This window comes from Castor canadensis, chromosome 17 (assembly GCF_047511655.1).
Source record: "Castor canadensis chromosome 17, mCasCan1.hap1v2, whole genome shotgun sequence".
NCBI lineage: Eukaryota > Metazoa > Chordata > Mammalia > Rodentia > Castoridae > Castor > Castor canadensis.
The window spans coordinates 1,456,647-1,471,244 of NC_133402.1; the positions used below are offsets into that span (position 1 = coordinate 1,456,647).

General features: G+C 60.8%; 4 protein-coding genes across 19 annotated transcripts in view; 2 read left to right on the forward strand and 2 right to left on the reverse strand.

Annotated features, from left to right (window-relative positions):
• Positions 1-9,014, forward strand: part of Mapk8ip3 (mitogen-activated protein kinase 8 interacting protein 3) — a 45,727-nt gene extending 36,713 nt beyond the window's left edge. For 15 of the 16 annotated variants that reach the window (XM_074060479.1, XM_074060474.1, XM_074060476.1 and 12 more), the window contains 19 exons: positions 1,231-1,361; positions 1,590-1,646; positions 1,737-1,907; positions 2,537-2,663; positions 2,962-3,057; positions 3,172-3,330; positions 3,852-4,017; positions 4,544-4,726; positions 4,812-5,001; positions 5,124-5,243; positions 5,316-5,396; positions 5,486-5,553; positions 5,705-5,853; positions 6,232-6,403; positions 6,486-6,599; positions 6,751-6,789; positions 6,899-7,078; positions 7,181-7,330; positions 7,411-9,014. In XM_074060479.1, the coding sequence (XP_073916580.1) occupies positions 1,231-1,361; positions 1,590-1,646; positions 1,737-1,907; positions 2,537-2,663; positions 2,962-3,057; positions 3,172-3,330; positions 3,852-4,017; positions 4,544-4,726; positions 4,812-5,001; positions 5,124-5,243; positions 5,316-5,396; positions 5,486-5,553; positions 5,705-5,853; positions 6,232-6,403; positions 6,486-6,599; positions 6,751-6,789; positions 6,899-7,078; positions 7,181-7,330; positions 7,411-7,532 (2,475 nt within the window). In that variant the 3' untranslated portion in view covers positions 7,533-9,014. The remainder of the gene's footprint in view (positions 1-1,230; positions 1,362-1,589; positions 1,647-1,736; positions 1,908-2,536; positions 2,664-2,961; positions 3,058-3,171; positions 3,331-3,851; positions 4,018-4,543; positions 4,727-4,811; positions 5,002-5,123; positions 5,244-5,315; positions 5,397-5,485; positions 5,554-5,704; positions 5,854-6,231; positions 6,404-6,485; positions 6,600-6,750; positions 6,790-6,898; positions 7,079-7,180; positions 7,331-7,410) is intronic. The other variant, XM_074060488.1, reaches the window with a different exon arrangement.
• Positions 9,015-9,080: 66 nt separating this feature from the next.
• Nme3 (NME/NM23 nucleoside diphosphate kinase 3) lies at positions 9,081-10,230 on the reverse strand. Its single transcript, XM_074060493.1, has 5 exons — positions 10,086-10,230; positions 9,887-10,017; positions 9,699-9,800; positions 9,504-9,616; positions 9,081-9,424 (listed from the first exon to the last, which is right to left on the reverse strand). The coding sequence occupies exons 1-5, from the start codon at positions 10,129-10,131 to the stop codon at positions 9,307-9,309; spliced, it is 510 nt and encodes a 169-aa protein (XP_073916594.1). The 5' UTR covers positions 10,132-10,230; the 3' UTR covers positions 9,081-9,306.
• Positions 10,231-10,299: 69 nt separating this feature from the next.
• Mrps34 (mitochondrial ribosomal protein S34) lies at positions 10,300-11,370 on the reverse strand. The gene is made up of 3 exons (XM_020169397.2): positions 11,050-11,370; positions 10,865-10,907; positions 10,300-10,784 (listed from the first exon to the last, which is right to left on the reverse strand). The coding sequence occupies exons 1-3, from the start codon at positions 11,368-11,370 to the stop codon at positions 10,495-10,497; spliced, it is 654 nt and encodes a 217-aa protein (XP_020024986.2). The 3' UTR covers positions 10,300-10,494.
• A 100-nt stretch (positions 11,371-11,470) lies between these two features.
• On the forward strand, positions 11,471-14,450 carry Eme2 (essential meiotic structure-specific endonuclease subunit 2). The gene is made up of 8 exons (XM_020169394.2): positions 11,471-11,721; positions 11,859-12,079; positions 12,348-12,440; positions 12,971-13,062; positions 13,247-13,325; positions 13,479-13,594; positions 13,703-13,892; positions 13,976-14,450. Exons 1-8 carry the CDS (start codon positions 11,487-11,489, stop codon positions 14,144-14,146), a joined length of 1,197 nt encoding a protein of 398 aa, XP_020024983.2. The 5' UTR covers positions 11,471-11,486; the 3' UTR covers positions 14,147-14,450.
• The last annotated feature ends 148 nt before the right edge of the window (positions 14,451-14,598 follow it).

Genomic DNA, 14,598 nt, shown 5'->3' on the forward strand with positions numbered 1-14,598 from the left:
GAGCCCTACCCAGCCCAGGAGCGGTTATGTGCCTAGCTCAGCCCTCTGCACCCCCACCTCACCCAGAACAGGCATAGGCAAGTGAGGCCTGGCCCCCTGCAATGGACTGCTTTTCTTAGGAAGGCAGGCTGGGCCCCAAAAATCACAGCAGCCCCAACTTTACCACTCATCTACTTAGCCACTTGGAGACATGGTAAGGGTAAACTGAATATTGAGGCCAGCCTGGGCTACATAGCAAAACCCTGCATCAGAAAAACCAAAAGGGAAAAAAGAACACTTGAAAAAAAAAGTGCTATTCTTGATAAACATAAAAATAAATCTGTTAAATTTAAAAAAGAAAGTAGCTGGGCACTGGTCTCTCACACCTGTAATCCTAGTTACTTGGGAGGCAGAGACTGGGAGGATCAAGGTTTGAGGCCAGCCCAGGCAAATAATTTGCAATACTATCTCCAAAATAACTGGAGCAAAATAGACTAGAGATAGAGTATCAACTTTGCAAGTGCAAAGCCCTGATTTCAAATCCCAGTCACACCAAAAAAAAAGAAAAAAAAGTGAGGTCCCTGTTTAGAAGACTAGACAACTGGCATCCATGCTGTACAGTCCCCACTTCTAAATATTCTAGGAGAGACCAAGCAAAGGTGAATTGTCTGCACAAAATCCTTCACTCCTTAAGTAAGAAGGAGTGGCCAGCCCCAGCCTCAGCCCCTTGTTCCAGGCTAAGGCTGGACATGAACCTATGAAAGCAGAGTGCTACTCTCCACCCTCCCCCCAACATACACACAGCTGTTCTGGGTCCCCCAAGCACTGTCCTGCTGTAGCCTCAGTGTCCCTATGGGGGAGCAGAGCGGCAGACCCCACTCGGCATCAAATCTAAAGCGTCCTTCTGACTGGACCTTCCCTAGATCCTCCCTTCTTGCATTTTGCCAGCAGGCATCAGGGATTGCCCATTGTCCAGGTACTTGTAGGAAAGGCCACCTGTGTTGTACCCCTCAATGGTGTCAGTGACGATCTGGAAAAAAGCCCGCCCTAATGGACAGGTAGACTTCTCCAGGCCCCTCTCCCCTGGCTCACACCCCCTCACCATCACTTGCCTGAGATCTGTAGGATACCTGCACACACCTAGAGGCCACACCTCTTGCCCAAGTGGTGGCCCCCACAAGGAAACAAGCTGCATGGATGGGCCCATTGGCCTCGCTCTTTGGCTGAACGGCGGCTCCTCTCCCCCTGCAGGACAAAATCCCCATGGCACAGCGCCGCCGCTTCACACGGGTGGAGATGGCCCGAGTGCTCATGGAACGCAACCAGTACAAGGAGCGGCTGATGGAGTTGCAGGAGGCCGTGCGGTGGACCGAGATGATCAGGTGAGTCCACTGTCCTGTTGCTCCAAGTCCCAGACTTGAACTGGCATCTCCACTTTGAAATGTGGCCACTGAGCAAGGGGTCATGGGCCCACCCAGATGGTGAAGTTGGCTGACCCCACCATGCATCCCTCTCTTCCGAGAGTATTGGAAGTGTTCAGTCCTCCCTGGTGGCAGTCTCGGGGTCCCAGGCAATAGGACCAGCTAGCTCCTCCTGTGCCCTCCCTGTAGAGCATCCCGAGAGCACCCGTCTGTGCAGGAGAAGAAGAAGTCCACCATCTGGCAGTTGTGAGTGGGGCACCCTAGGGAGTGTGGGTGGACCCCCCCCCAAGGCCACTGCTGCACAAACAGCTTACCTCCCTGTGTCTCCACCGGCAGCTTCAGCCGCCTCTTCAGCTCCTCCTCCAGTCCACCTCCTGCCAAGCGGTCGTACCCATCAGTGAACATACACTATAAGTCACCCACCACTGCTGGCTTCAGCCAGCGCCGCAATCACGCCATGTGCCAGATCTCAGCTGGCAGCCGGCCCCTGGAGTTCTTCCCTGATGAGTGAGTCTCCTCCATCCTCCACTGGTCCACTAGGAGGAGGAGGGTTCTGTGTCCCAGAGCCACTCCTCTGCAGGCCCTGAAGCAGGCCTTTAACTTGCTGTGCTGTGGGATGTGCTCTGGCCAGGGCATCAGGGAACACAACCTCCCCACGCACATGCTGTGGTTCCTAGCAGGGAGCAGTGCTGGTCTAGCTCTAGTGTTCTGCTCTGGATGTCTCTTGGCAGAGCCTCCACTCCCAAGCATCCCCTCCTCTTAGTGCCCAAGGGCTGTGCTGGTGGGCTCCACAGTGGCCCTAGCTCTTTGTCTTTGTGCATTGGCCTAAGCTCTTAAGCATCTTGCTGCCACAAGGAGCCATGTCATGCCACCTCCAGGGAGGAGCTGCTGACCATCTCTGCCCCATGCTACACTGTAGGCTCTGTCAGCTGAGCCCCAGGGTCACAACCCATATTGAGAAAACTCCCTCCCCCTCCTTCAGATGGGTACCCAATGGCCCATAAAAGGTGAAGGAAGCTCCAGGGCTCCCAGACATGGGGTGCTCCCTGAAGGGCAGAGATGTGGGGCTGTGGGTGCCTACCTTTGCATAAGCTACTCACCTTGGACAGATATAACCTGTTACTCATCCCACCCAGTGACTGCACATCTTCCGCCCGGCGGGAACAGAAGCGCGAGCAGTACCGCCAGGTGCGCGAGCATGTGCGCAACGATGATGGGAGGCTGCAGGCCTGCGGTTGGAGTCTGCCTGCAAAGTACAAGCAGGTGCCCAGGGCAAGGGTGCAGTGTGTGGGTGGGGTATGGGGCACAGCCCAGCACAGTGTGGGTACAGGGTGGGAGATGCAGTGCAGGTGGGTAGGCCAAATTGGCACTCACTCCCACAGCTTAGCCTGGGTGGTTCCAGAGCTGCATCTTCCACTGCCGCACTGCCAGGGCCTGGAGAGCTGGCCTCTTGCCCAGTACACTCTGTGCTAGAAGCCACCCGTCTGGGCTGACCTGGGTTTCTGAAGGACAGGTTCCTGCACCTGGCCTCATACCCACAGTGCTTCCCTCTTTGTTGCAGCTGAGCCCCAATGGGGGCCAGGAGGATACACGGATGAAGAATGTTCCTGTCCCTGTGTATTGTCGTCCTCTGGTGGAGAAGGACCCCACCATGAAGGTGAGCCCAGAGGGCTCCACCCAGGAGCTGCATGGCAGGTCTGGGAGGCAGCAGTCCCTGCTGAGCCCAGCAGAGGTGCCTGTGCCCTCAGTCCCCATAGCCCTGTCCTTGCAGTTGTGGTGTGCCGCCGGTGTCAACCTGAGTGGGTGGAAACCAAGTGAGGAAGACTCTGGCAATGGAGTCAAGCCAGCTCCAGGCCGAGACCCTCTGACCTGTGACAAAGAAGTGGAAAGCGAGCCCAAGAGCAACCACACATCACCTGAGAAGAAGAAGGTTAGTGTGCTGGCAGAAGCTGTGTTCCCATCCCACCCTGCTCAGAGCCTGCAGGATCTGACTGGGAGTGACAGATCTTGGGGACAGTGCCTGCCTGTTGGGCTGGGTTGACAGGAGGCAGATGCTCACAGAATCCAGGAAGTGGTTTCTTCCCTTCCATAGACCAGGCCTGGGCCCAGCTGCCTCCTGGTCCTCATGAGGTACCAGGAACCAGGTGCTCAGCTGAGCTTTTACCTCACACAGAGGAGCAGGCACCAGGAGGGGCTGTAAGCAGAAGGAAGGCAGAAAGCTCAGCAGTGGAGTCCTACTTGAGTTGGGGGCCAGGGATATAACTTCTCAGAGAATCATCTAGATAAGGTTCTCTGAGTTCCTGTCCAGGCTCTGGAGGAAGACAGCCATATCCACTGGAGCCATGGTCAAGGCTATATCCTTCAAGATCCCAGGAGAGTCCATGAGCCACATTGATGCAGGGGTGGCCTCAAGTGCAGGTATCATCCTTGACCCTCTTTGCTCTGAAACAGGCCAAAGAGGTCCCCGAGATGGATGCCACCTCCAGCCGGGTGTGGATCCTCACCAGCACCCTGACCACCAGCAAGGTGGTGATCATTGATGCCAACCAGCCAGGCACTGTCGTGGATCAGTTCACAGTCTGCAACGCCCATGTTCTGTGCATCTCTAGCATCCCTGGTGAGCCAAAGCCCACATGGTGTGCCAGGCACTGCCCTGCAAAGCTGTTGCTCAAAGGGGGTGGCTCCTCTCTTTACCAAGGGATGACTAGGTCATGGGTGCAGGAAGAAGCTTGCTGGGGTACGGAAAGGGGGTTGGCTTCACTCTTCAACAGCAGTCCCATGACTTCCTGGGCCTGGCCCTAGCCCTAGCATTGTACTGAGGAGCAGGCAAAGAAGGCCTGCAGGACTATGGTACAGAATTTCAGCCATGTCCAGAGACAGCCCTCAGCTCCTTAGGATCTGTCACATGATCAGAAGCTTTTCACTTTGAGGACCTGAGCCTCAGTACTCAGCTCCCCTCTGCCTAGGGCTCACTCAGCAGAGCCAGCTTGCTGGACTCTGGGCCTCTGTCCCAAGCGTACTGGGCAGTGCTACGTGTAGAGGTGGGGCTGGCTGAGACTGTGGGCAGCCCTCCCTCTCCCCTGCATACAGAGAATTGAGCTCTGGTTTGGCCTTGCCATGACGGGCTATGACTCTTCCCCCAGCGGCCAGTGACAGCGACTACCCCCCAGGGGAGATGTTCCTAGACAGCGACATGAACCCCGAGGACTCCGGCACAGACGGCGTGCTGGCCGGCATCACCCTGGTTGGGTGTGCCACCCGCTGCAATGTGCCACGTAGCAACTGCTCCTCCCGAGGGGACACCCCAGTACTGGACAAGGGGCAGGGTGAGCCTTAGGCAGCCTTCTTCTCCCCGCCAACCTCATTCCTCCACCTCTGCCCAGCCTATTTTACCCACTCCTCTTTCCACAGGAGAGGTGGCTTCTGCTGCCAATGGGAAGGTCAACCCATCCCAGTCCACAGAAGAAGCCACAGAAGCTACAGAGGTACCAGACCCTGGGCCCAGTGAGCCACAGGCATCTGCAACACGACCTGGACCCCTCACAGAGCATGTCTTCACTGACCTGGTGCCCACTCCGTCCTCCAGCACTCAGCCTGGCAGGTAGGCTCTCAGGTTGAAGAGTACAGGAGTGGAGAGGAGACTGACAGAGGTGGGCAGGGTCTCCTGGTAGCGGGCAGGACAGGCTTCTGTGGGCCATCCTGGAGCTACTATCTTTTTCACAGTGAGAACGGGCCAGAGCCAGAGGTCAGTAGTGTGCCACCACAGCTGGAGCCCAGTGGGGAGCCCTCAGCAGCAAGCAGCAGTGCCGCACCCACCATGTGGCTGGGAGCCCAAAATGGCTGGTAGGAGGGATTAGGGGCGGGGGTGGGAAGAGTTAGTGGGTGAGCCCCTGCACACCATGCCTCCCCCCACAGGCTCTACGTGCACTCGGCAGTGGCCAGCTGGAAGAAATGCCTGCACTCCATTAAGCTGAAGGACTCTGTGCTGAGCTTGGTGTACGTAGCCCTGAGCTCAAGGCTGGGGGTCAGGAGTGGCCAGAGTGACTCAGCTGGCCTCTGTCTGGCTCACTGCCTTCCCATTCCAGGCATGTCAAAGGCCGTGTGCTGGTGGCTCTGGCAGATGGGACTCTGGCCATCTTCCACCGAGGCGAGGGTAAGGCCTGGCAAACCTACCAGAGATTGGCCATGGAGCTTCCCTGGGTCCCTGGGGATGTTCCCAGCCTGGCAGTGGGTCCTCTACCCCAGCCCCATGAGCAGAGGTCAGCCCTGGTCAGGCCTGAGCAGGTGTCATGGGCTCTGTCTAGACGGCCAGTGGGACCTGAGCAACTACCACCTGATGGACTTGGGCCACCCACACCACTCCATCCGCTGCATGGCTGTTGTGTATGACCGCGTCTGGTGTGGTTACAAGAACAAGGTGCACGTCATCCAGCCCAAGACGATGCAGATCGAGGCAAGTGTGCCCGCAGCCCACAGATGGCTATCTTCACCTCCCAGTAGGGGGCCCAGTGAGGAACCTGCTTAGGTCACTCCTTTGGTCGCCGTCATAGCAAGTGAAGGGCAGCTGGGCTGTAGGTGCCAGTTTGCTGGAAGCCTGTGCACTGCTGTGCCCCCTTGAAACGGGTCAAGGATTCACACCCCCCCCCTCACCCTGTAGCTCTGTCTCCTTCCAGGACCTGCTTTCCTACTCACCCACCCCACTCCACTACAGGCCAGGATCAGAATCTGTAGAGTGCTAGGCAGACATCAGAGAGGCCCTAGTGTTGATGCAGTTTCCCTACCCTTTCCTGTCCATTCCCCACCCCACTGATGGGCTGCCATGACCCCACAGAAGTCATTTGATGCCCACCCAAGGCGAGAGAGCCAGGTTCGACAGCTGGCATGGATCGGTGACGGTGTATGGGTGTCCATTCGCTTGGACTCCACCCTGCGGCTCTACCATGCTCACACCCACCAGCACCTGCAGGATGTGGACATTGAGCCCTATGTTAGCAAGATGCTGGGTAAGGGGTTATACTACATGTGGGGGCAGCTGGGGGCACCCAGCGCAGGCCACACTGACCCCTATCCCTATCCCCACCCCAGGCACTGGCAAGCTGGGCTTCTCCTTTGTGCGCATCACTGCCCTACTCATTGCGGGCAACCGCCTCTGGGTGGGCACTGGCAATGGAGTCGTCATCTCCATCCCCCTGACAGAGAGTGAGTAGCTCCCTCCCCCAGGGGACACCTACAAAGAGCTAAAGGGCAAGGGTCAGCTTTCCAGGATGGGTGTGTTCCTCAGAGACACACAGGAGGACTCTGGCTACCTGGCTAAAGCCAGACTCAGTCTCCCTGCCTCTTTCCTCCCCAGCTGTGGTCCTGCATCGAGGCCAGCTCCTAGGGCTCCGAGGTAAGTCCACAAGCCTGCCCTGCCCCAGTATAGCCCAGGGTCTTTGTTCCCCACTGCTCCTTGCCTGCTGGAAATAAAATTGCTCAGCCCTTCCTATCCCTGTCTCTAGCCAACAAGACATCCCCCACATCTGGGGAGGGCGCTCGCCCAGGGGGCGTCATCCACGTGTATGGGGATGACAGCAGTGACAAGTCAGCCAGCAGCTTCATCCCCTACTGCTCCATGGCCCAAGCTCAGCTCTGCTTCCATGGGCACCGTGACGCGGTCAAATTCTTCGTCTCGGTGCCAGGTGAGGGACCAGCCTGCTCCCTACTTTGCCCACAGTTCTGCAGGGTACAGCTGTGGCTCCATCAGGAGACTGCTGTCCTAAAGTCCCTCTGCCCTGTGACAGGGAACGTGCTGGCCACCCTCAATGGCAGTGTGCTGGACAGCCCATCAGAGGGCCCGGGACCTGCTATGCCTGTTGCAGACACTGAGGGCCAGAAGCTGAAGAACGCACTAGTGCTGAGTGGTGGTGAGGGGTACATCGACTTCCGCATAGGTGAGCGGGTGCCACACTGGCTGGGACGAGGCTGGGTGCTGGTGGGCGAGAGCTGCCCCTCACAGCTGCGAACCTTCCAGGGGACGGAGAAGATGACGAGACGGAGGAAGGTGCGGGGGACGTGAGCCAGGTGAAGCCTGTGCTATCCAAGGCCGAGCGTAGCCACATCATCGTGTGGCAGGTGTCCTACACCCCTGAGTGAGGCCCTGCCCTGCCTAATGCCAGTCTGTACATAGGACCCCTGCCCGCCTGTCCCCCCTGCCTGTCCCCTGGGCAGCCAGGTGCCTGTCCGCCCCCCTCTAACCTCTCAACTTGCAGCTTTCACCTGAGGTCCGGCACCCCTAGCTGGCCGGGAGGGGGTGATGCAGGTCCTTGGGAGGGGGGCAGGAGTGGGAGGCATTCCCATCAGGGAGGAGGGAGACCCTCTGCAACACCCTCTCCCCAGCAGCTCCTGGACGACACCCAGCCCAACCTCCTCAAGTCCCAGGGGCATCTCAGGGCCAGGGCAAGGTGGAACACTGAGGTGGCTATGGGAAGGCCCTGCAGGGAGCCCTGACCACCAGAGGCTCCCCTCTCCTTATAGGAGCAAGGACGCCTCATCACTTGGTCTTCCCAAGTCCATGTGCTTTGCATGCTGCCCTGGGGTGGGGGTGCTGGCTTCTAGGCCCTTGCTCCCTGGGGGACCTAGACCCAGCCACCATCCTCTGCCCAGGAAGGTGGAGGCTCAGGCTGCCCAGGTGCCTGGACCCAAGCCAGCCTTCTCTAGGCTTTCCCCATCCCCAAGCCTATTCCCTCAGCCCCAACCTGGGCCTTGCTGGGGATCTGGCTTAAAGCTTGGGCCAGGCCCCCTGGGGCAGCTGCTTCAGAAGATGAACCAGACATCTCTTATCCTGCTGGAGCACGAGGTCATCCAGTCCCTCACTGACCCGTGTTTCCAGGTTCTGCCTGGGCACAAAGCCTCACCTTGGAGGAGCAGAACCCTGGCACCCTGCCCCTCCCAGAAGCCCCTAGGGTGGAATTTCTCAGGCTGCCAGGGCAGGCCCAGGCCTCAGGAAGAAGGGGAAGGCCCTGACCTCCCCTGGGTCAATTCTAGGATGCAGGCTTAGCCTCAGGGTGATGGGGGATTGGAGTGCTCCTGTGGCCTGCTTCCTGCACAGGGCTCCATGGAGCCCAGCTCCCAGACACGTACTAAGTGCCTAGGGTTGCCTGAAGTGGCCTGCTTCTTTGGAGAGCAACTGATAAGAGGCTGCCAGAAGGTCTGAGGATGGGGCTAGGGTAGCCTGGCTCTAGATAGGTGTACAGGGCAGGTGGTGCCCTGGGCTGCCCTTAGCTGGCCTCCCCAACCTTCCAGGGCCCAGGCCTTACTCCTGCTCCAGGGGCACTGATCAAGGCAGCTGGGCCCACTGCCCACTGCCCGCCCTCTCCCACCAGAGAAGCACAGATCTCGGGGAGCTGTCCCACAAGCCCAGCTGCCACTGCAAGCTGCAGGCTTCTCCCCACCACCCTGCCATTCTCCACTGTGATGTATGTCCCTTGTCTGTTCCCACAGGAGTGTGAAGTGACTGGGGGTTAGCTGGGTGGGTGCAGCTGGAGGAAGGGGCCGGGTGCGATTCTCCTCAGGCTTTGGCCCTGCAAGTGAACCCACATATCTGCTCTGTATGTAATAAATGTCTTAACACCGTTATGTGTCTGAGACTAAGCCAATGCGCACACACACACACACACACACACACACACACACACACACACACAGGTTTTCCGAAATTTATTATGAAAAGAAATGGGAGCGGGCTGAGAACCAGGATGTGCCCTGCTGGGGGTTGGGGGGTGGAGGGGGTTGGGAGCTCTGCTCGCCAAGCAGCCATGCAGTGTTGGCTTGTCCTACTGCTGTGGGGACCCAGAAGCTCTAGCCGCCTCCCTCGGAGCTAGCAACGTCAGACTCCACACCACCACCACCACCACCCGCTGTGGACGGGCTACTCGTACAACCAGTGCCCAGCGCTGTCCTCCCAGCACAGAAGCTCGTCGGCGCGGAACCAGAGCGCGATCTCACGGCGGGCACTCTCCACTGAGTCGCTGCCATGAACCACGTTCCTGCGCGGGAGACGGCGCGCGTGAGCCAGCGCAGAGGAGCGGCCGGAAGGGCCGGTGCGGAGAGCGCGACGGGACTTACTTGCCAACCTCCACGCAGAAATCCCCGCGGATTGTGCCTGGAGAGGCTTCCACCGGGTTGGTGTCTCCGATGAGCGCCCGCGAGGCGCGCACAACATCCAACCCCTGCCACACCTGCGGGCGCGACCGTTAGCGCGGAGACTGCCCCCGGGGCCGCGCCCGACCCCCGCCCGCACGCACTCAGGTGGAAGCTCACCATGGCCACCACGGGCCCCGAACTCATGTATTTGACCAGGCGGCTATAGAAGGGGCGTCCGCGCAGCTCGGCGTAGTGCTCGCGCAGCAGCTCCTCGGAAGCCTGCGGAAAAGAATGGCCGCCTGCGCCAAGGTCCCGCACCCCAGGTCCACCCCGGGTCCCATCGGCGCGCCCAGCCCCGCCCGCACCTGCACCAGCTTCAGCGCCACCAGCTTGAAGCCCTTCCTCTCGAAGCGCCGCACGATCTCGCCCACCAGCCGCCGCTGCACTCCGTCGGGCTTCACGGCCAGGAACGTGCGCTCGTGCTCGCCGCTGCAGGCTGCAGGAACGCGGGCGTTAGGCCTGCCCAGTGGCGCGCCCCCCGCCCGGCCGGGCCCCCACGCTCACCCGCGGGGAAGAGGTTGGCGAAGATGGTCAGCACCAAGCAGATCATGGCGGCGGCTGGGCCGTGCGGGAGGGGCGGCGCCGGGGCGGAGCCTCGCTTAAAGGGCCGAGCGCGCGGGCTGCCCAGCTGCGCCCGGGAGCGCAGACCCGAAAAACGCATCCGCCGCCTTCCCTCCCCACCGTCCCGCGGCCCCCACGCAAAGAAACCACAACCCAAGCCACTTCGAGCGTTTATTCCCAGCCACAAGAACGCGGAAGGGGCCGCCTGGAAGTGACTGACAACCCGCTGCTCTCCACTTTCGTCCAGCAGCCTGCAGAGCGGCAAATTAGGGCAGCGGGGTCTGTCGAAGCCAAAGACACTGTCATCACACTGGCCGTCATAGCCCCGGGCGCCCCTGCCGGTCGGGGCGCGTTAGACTGGGGTCCCTTTGGCCTTCCCTTTGGCCTGTTTGGCAGGATAGTCCCAGGGATCCGCGCACGACATATCCACACTCAGCGAGGGCTCTTCGACGCTTGTGTCCCCGTTTTTCCGTCTCTCGGCCAGAATCATGGCCCGGAGAAGGGGTGGGTAGGGCACCCGGCGCAGACTGTCCTTGGTCCCCGGTGTGAACGCAGTGAAGGCCGCCTCCTCGTGCTTGGGCACCAGACGCCAGTCGTGGTACATAGCGTGCTCGATTTCCCGGGCCTCACCCTCTGTTTTCCCTGGGGAAGGAAGACGGTGCTGACTGCGTGTTTGCGGGACTGTCTGCTGTCCGTCCGGCGCGCCAGCCACCCAGTCTTACCTTTGAAGGTCAGGATGCCCCAGGCCTTCCCGTGATCCAAGTTCTGCAGAGCAAGAGAGGAGCGGGTCAACTCAGAAAGCCGGCCGTCCCCGGGGATGGGGAGCGGGAGCGGGAGCGGAAGCGGGAGCTCGGGTCCCCGAGTTGCGTGGGGGGAGAGGGGCGGGCAGGACCCGGCGCACGCGCACCTGTGCCGTGTAGTCGGGCCGCACGCTCGTCAGGCGCCAGTAGCACGGTTCGTCGTGCTGCCACAGCCAGGACTTGCGTGTGACCAGGCGGCCCAGGCCGAAGAGCGGGAGGCGGGCGAGCAGCTGTAGGAGGCGGCTCTCGCGACGCACGTCGGCCCAGGCGCGCATCGGCAGTCGGTGACCAGAGAAAGGCCGGGTCAGCGACTCGTGGTCTAGCGCGTAGCGCTGCGAGTCCCGCGGCCGGTCCCGCTGCTCGCGCAGGGCACGCACGCGGCGAGCCAGCTCCGCGATTAGCCGCGGTCTTACTTTCTTCCGCGCCATAGCTGCGTCTGGTCCCGCCGGAAGCCCGCGCGCCCCGAGCCCGCCCCCGCCGGAAGCAGCCGGTGTCCTGGGCAAAAGGGGCCGGAGGAGGCCGGAAGTGGTGGGGAGACCGGACTATGGCGGAGGTGCGCTCCCGGAGAACCGCGGGCTCGCGCCGGGGCCGGGGCCGGGGCCGGGGCCAGGGCCAGCGGAGACTCCCGACCTGGGAGGTCTCAGACTCGGACCCCGAGGGCGCCAACACTGCGGAGGCGGGCGCGGAGGCCGGTGGCGTGGCGGGGGAGCGCAGGGCGGCGGTCAAGGCTCGGCGGCCGGAGCAGGTCCTGAGACGCCTGGTGGTGTGCGTGGACCCAGGTGCGGGGCCGGGGACGAGGGGTCGGGGCTGGAAGAGGACGAGGACCTGGGGCTGCCCCTCCACCCCCGCTGGGGCAGCGCCCTCATCCCCAGGCCCTCGCAAAGAAGGGGTGACCGAGCTGTCCCCATGGGCCCAGCCGTCCTGGAAGATGCTGGTGCGGACATCCTGATGGAGGCTCTGGGCGCGCTGGGCTGTGAGTGCCGCATCGAGACGCAGCGCCTGGCCCGCAGCCTGCAGTGGAACGAAGTGAGGCCCAGCCTCGACCCCTGCGGCGTGTCTCCTTCCTGCTGGCCCACATCGCGCACGCCTCACAGAGGGTCAAATCAAGAGCGAGATGATGCCCAAGCCATGCGGCCAGTAAGAAGCCAGAACTCAGCTGCTGGGGGAGAATATCCCATCCCCAGAGAGGCTGGGGTCGGGGTTCTTGGTGCCCATAAGCCTGGGCTGATCTTGGGCTCTGGGAGGCAGATCGCGGACTTCTGGAGAGAAGTGCGATGGCGCCTGCACTTGCCTGTGGCAGGAGCTGCAAGGTTGCTGAGGTGCCTCTTGTTGGCTGAGCAGCTGTGACTGAGGCTCGGAACACACAGGCTTGGGGTGGGTAACAGCACCCCTAATGTCCCCACAGGTGCCTCCAGAGCTGCAGGCTGAGGATGAGCAGGAACTGCTACTTCTGCTGGAGCCCCAGGAGTTTCTGCAGGGTGCTGCCCAGCTGACCCAGGTGCAGGAGAGGGCCGGGTCTTTCCTTTGTTCTGTATCGCTGGGTTTCCTTACCAGGGATGGGCTCGGGCTCCTGTTTGGTCAGAAACAGCAGTGTGGCGGGTGGGATGACAAACCTGCTTGGAGGTGCTGTCCAGCAGATGCGAGAACATTGAGGGTCTTTGCGAGAACTTGGTGGTGAGCTGGCAAAAGGGGCCTGAGGCTTGGGTTGGAAGCACCCAGGCTGGGCCACCTTGACTGGAGGAGCACCTGATGTGTGTCACCCAAGTGTGAAGTTGGTGTGCAAAAGTGAACTGGAAACAAGGTGGCTCATTCTACTCTTCCAGAACCTGAGGTATGCCTGGGGCTGTCTTCAGTCTCTTTGGCCTTGGGGAGGTACACAGTTGTTTTTCTGCAGAGAGCTGGCCAGGCAGGGAGACCTCCCAAGCTTTCCCCTGCTCTTCCTTCTGAAAGCTGACTGTGGCCTGGTGGTCCATGGCCTGCTGCTGCAGCCCTCATCTAAACAGGTGTGCTACATCCTCTTGCCCTCAGATGTCCAGCCCACCCTGTTCTATGCCCTGGATTCCTCTGGAGAGCCTCACACACCTCCATCTGGCTGTCATCGGGCTAGAGGCCTACCTATGGTACCCTTACACCTAGCATGGCTGGCTGGGATGGGGCTTCAAGGGAATTTGGGGCACCTCTAGGGGCTGCTGGGTCACAGCTGAGCCCATTTCCCTGGGCAGGCCTCCTAGAGGCAGGAGGACTTAGGGAGTGTGGGGAACCAGAGGGATGTGGGGATCTGAAGGGATGGTTGCCTCTGCTCAGGTCTCACCAGCCCAGCGCCCAGAGGATACAGCAACTGGAGAGTCCAGAGGTGTCCATTGGTTGGCCTGAGGTGGAGGAGGTAAGGGATGGTCTGGGTTGCGTGAGATGGTTGGCCTTGGCCCTGGCACTTGGGCTGCTCTCTAAGGTCCAGCAGGGTGGGTATGGCTACACCAGCAGTTAGGGCTAGGGTTCCCCAGGGCACACCTGGGCCACCCATGCTCACTCTCCCCAGGCCCTGGTGCTCCTGCAGCTCTTTGCAGATCTGGACGTGCTACTGGTAGCCTCATGGCAGGAACTGAGTCAGCATGTGTGTGCTTTCACCAAGGCCCTTGCCCAGCGCCCCTCCAAGTGTGTGCATTGTGGGGATTGGGGGCGGGGGGGCCGGGGAAGGGGGCTCTACTGAACTGGCTGCAGGAGAGAAGATTCCAGAAGCCTCCCGGTTCTCTCCTGTTTCAGGCAGTGCCGGGACACCCAGGCCTTTGCCTTCTGTACAGCAGGGCGCTGGGCTTCAGGCCAGCGAGTGTCCAGAGATGGTTCAGGGCTCCGAGGAGTGTGGTGGAAGCAGATCAGGCAGTTTAACCGGGTCAGCCCAGCTGTGGCTGATGCCATTGTCACTGCCTTCCCCTCCCCCCGCCTTCTGCAGCAGGTGAGCCCCACGTATGTACTCTTCCTGCCCAGATGTGGACCCCAGGTCAGAGGCTACCCTGTTCATGCCTGTGTCTGCCCTAGGCATTCTCAGCCTGCAGCACGGAGCAGGAGCGCCTAGGTCTTCTGGCTGACCTCCCTGTGAAGGCCCGAGAAGGCAGGCAGCCCCGCAGGGTGGGGCCTGACCTCTCCCGCCGCATCTGTCTCTTCCTGACCACTGCCAACCCCGACCTTCTGCTGGATCTGGGCTTCTGACCACGCCTGCAGGAGGATCCATGGGACTTTTTCTCGTGCCCATCAGCAGGACAGAATGCAGCATCCCCAGGGATTGAGCAGACCCTGAGGGGCAGGCAAGGGGGTGGGACCCCAGGGAGCTTACTTTCAGCCTGAGGTGGATTTGGTCCCTGGTGGTCAGGTGTGAGCTCCAGGGGAGGGGAGGGAAGAGGAGGAGTGGAGGAAGCTCTATGATGAACAGAAGGGCATGGTTTCCCACAGCCTGGAGGCAGCAGAGACCCTAGCTGCTGCCTACAGGAGCCTGGTGGAGGACTGCATGCCTAACTGGACAGTCAAAAGGTACAGGGCAACACCCAGTGCCACAGCCACTCAGAGGCTTGAAGTAGGGCACTCCCAGGGAGGAGTAGTGAGATCTTGGGGAAGAGAGCCAGGCTGACAGAAGCAGCCAGACTCAGCAGAAAGAAAGCCACAGA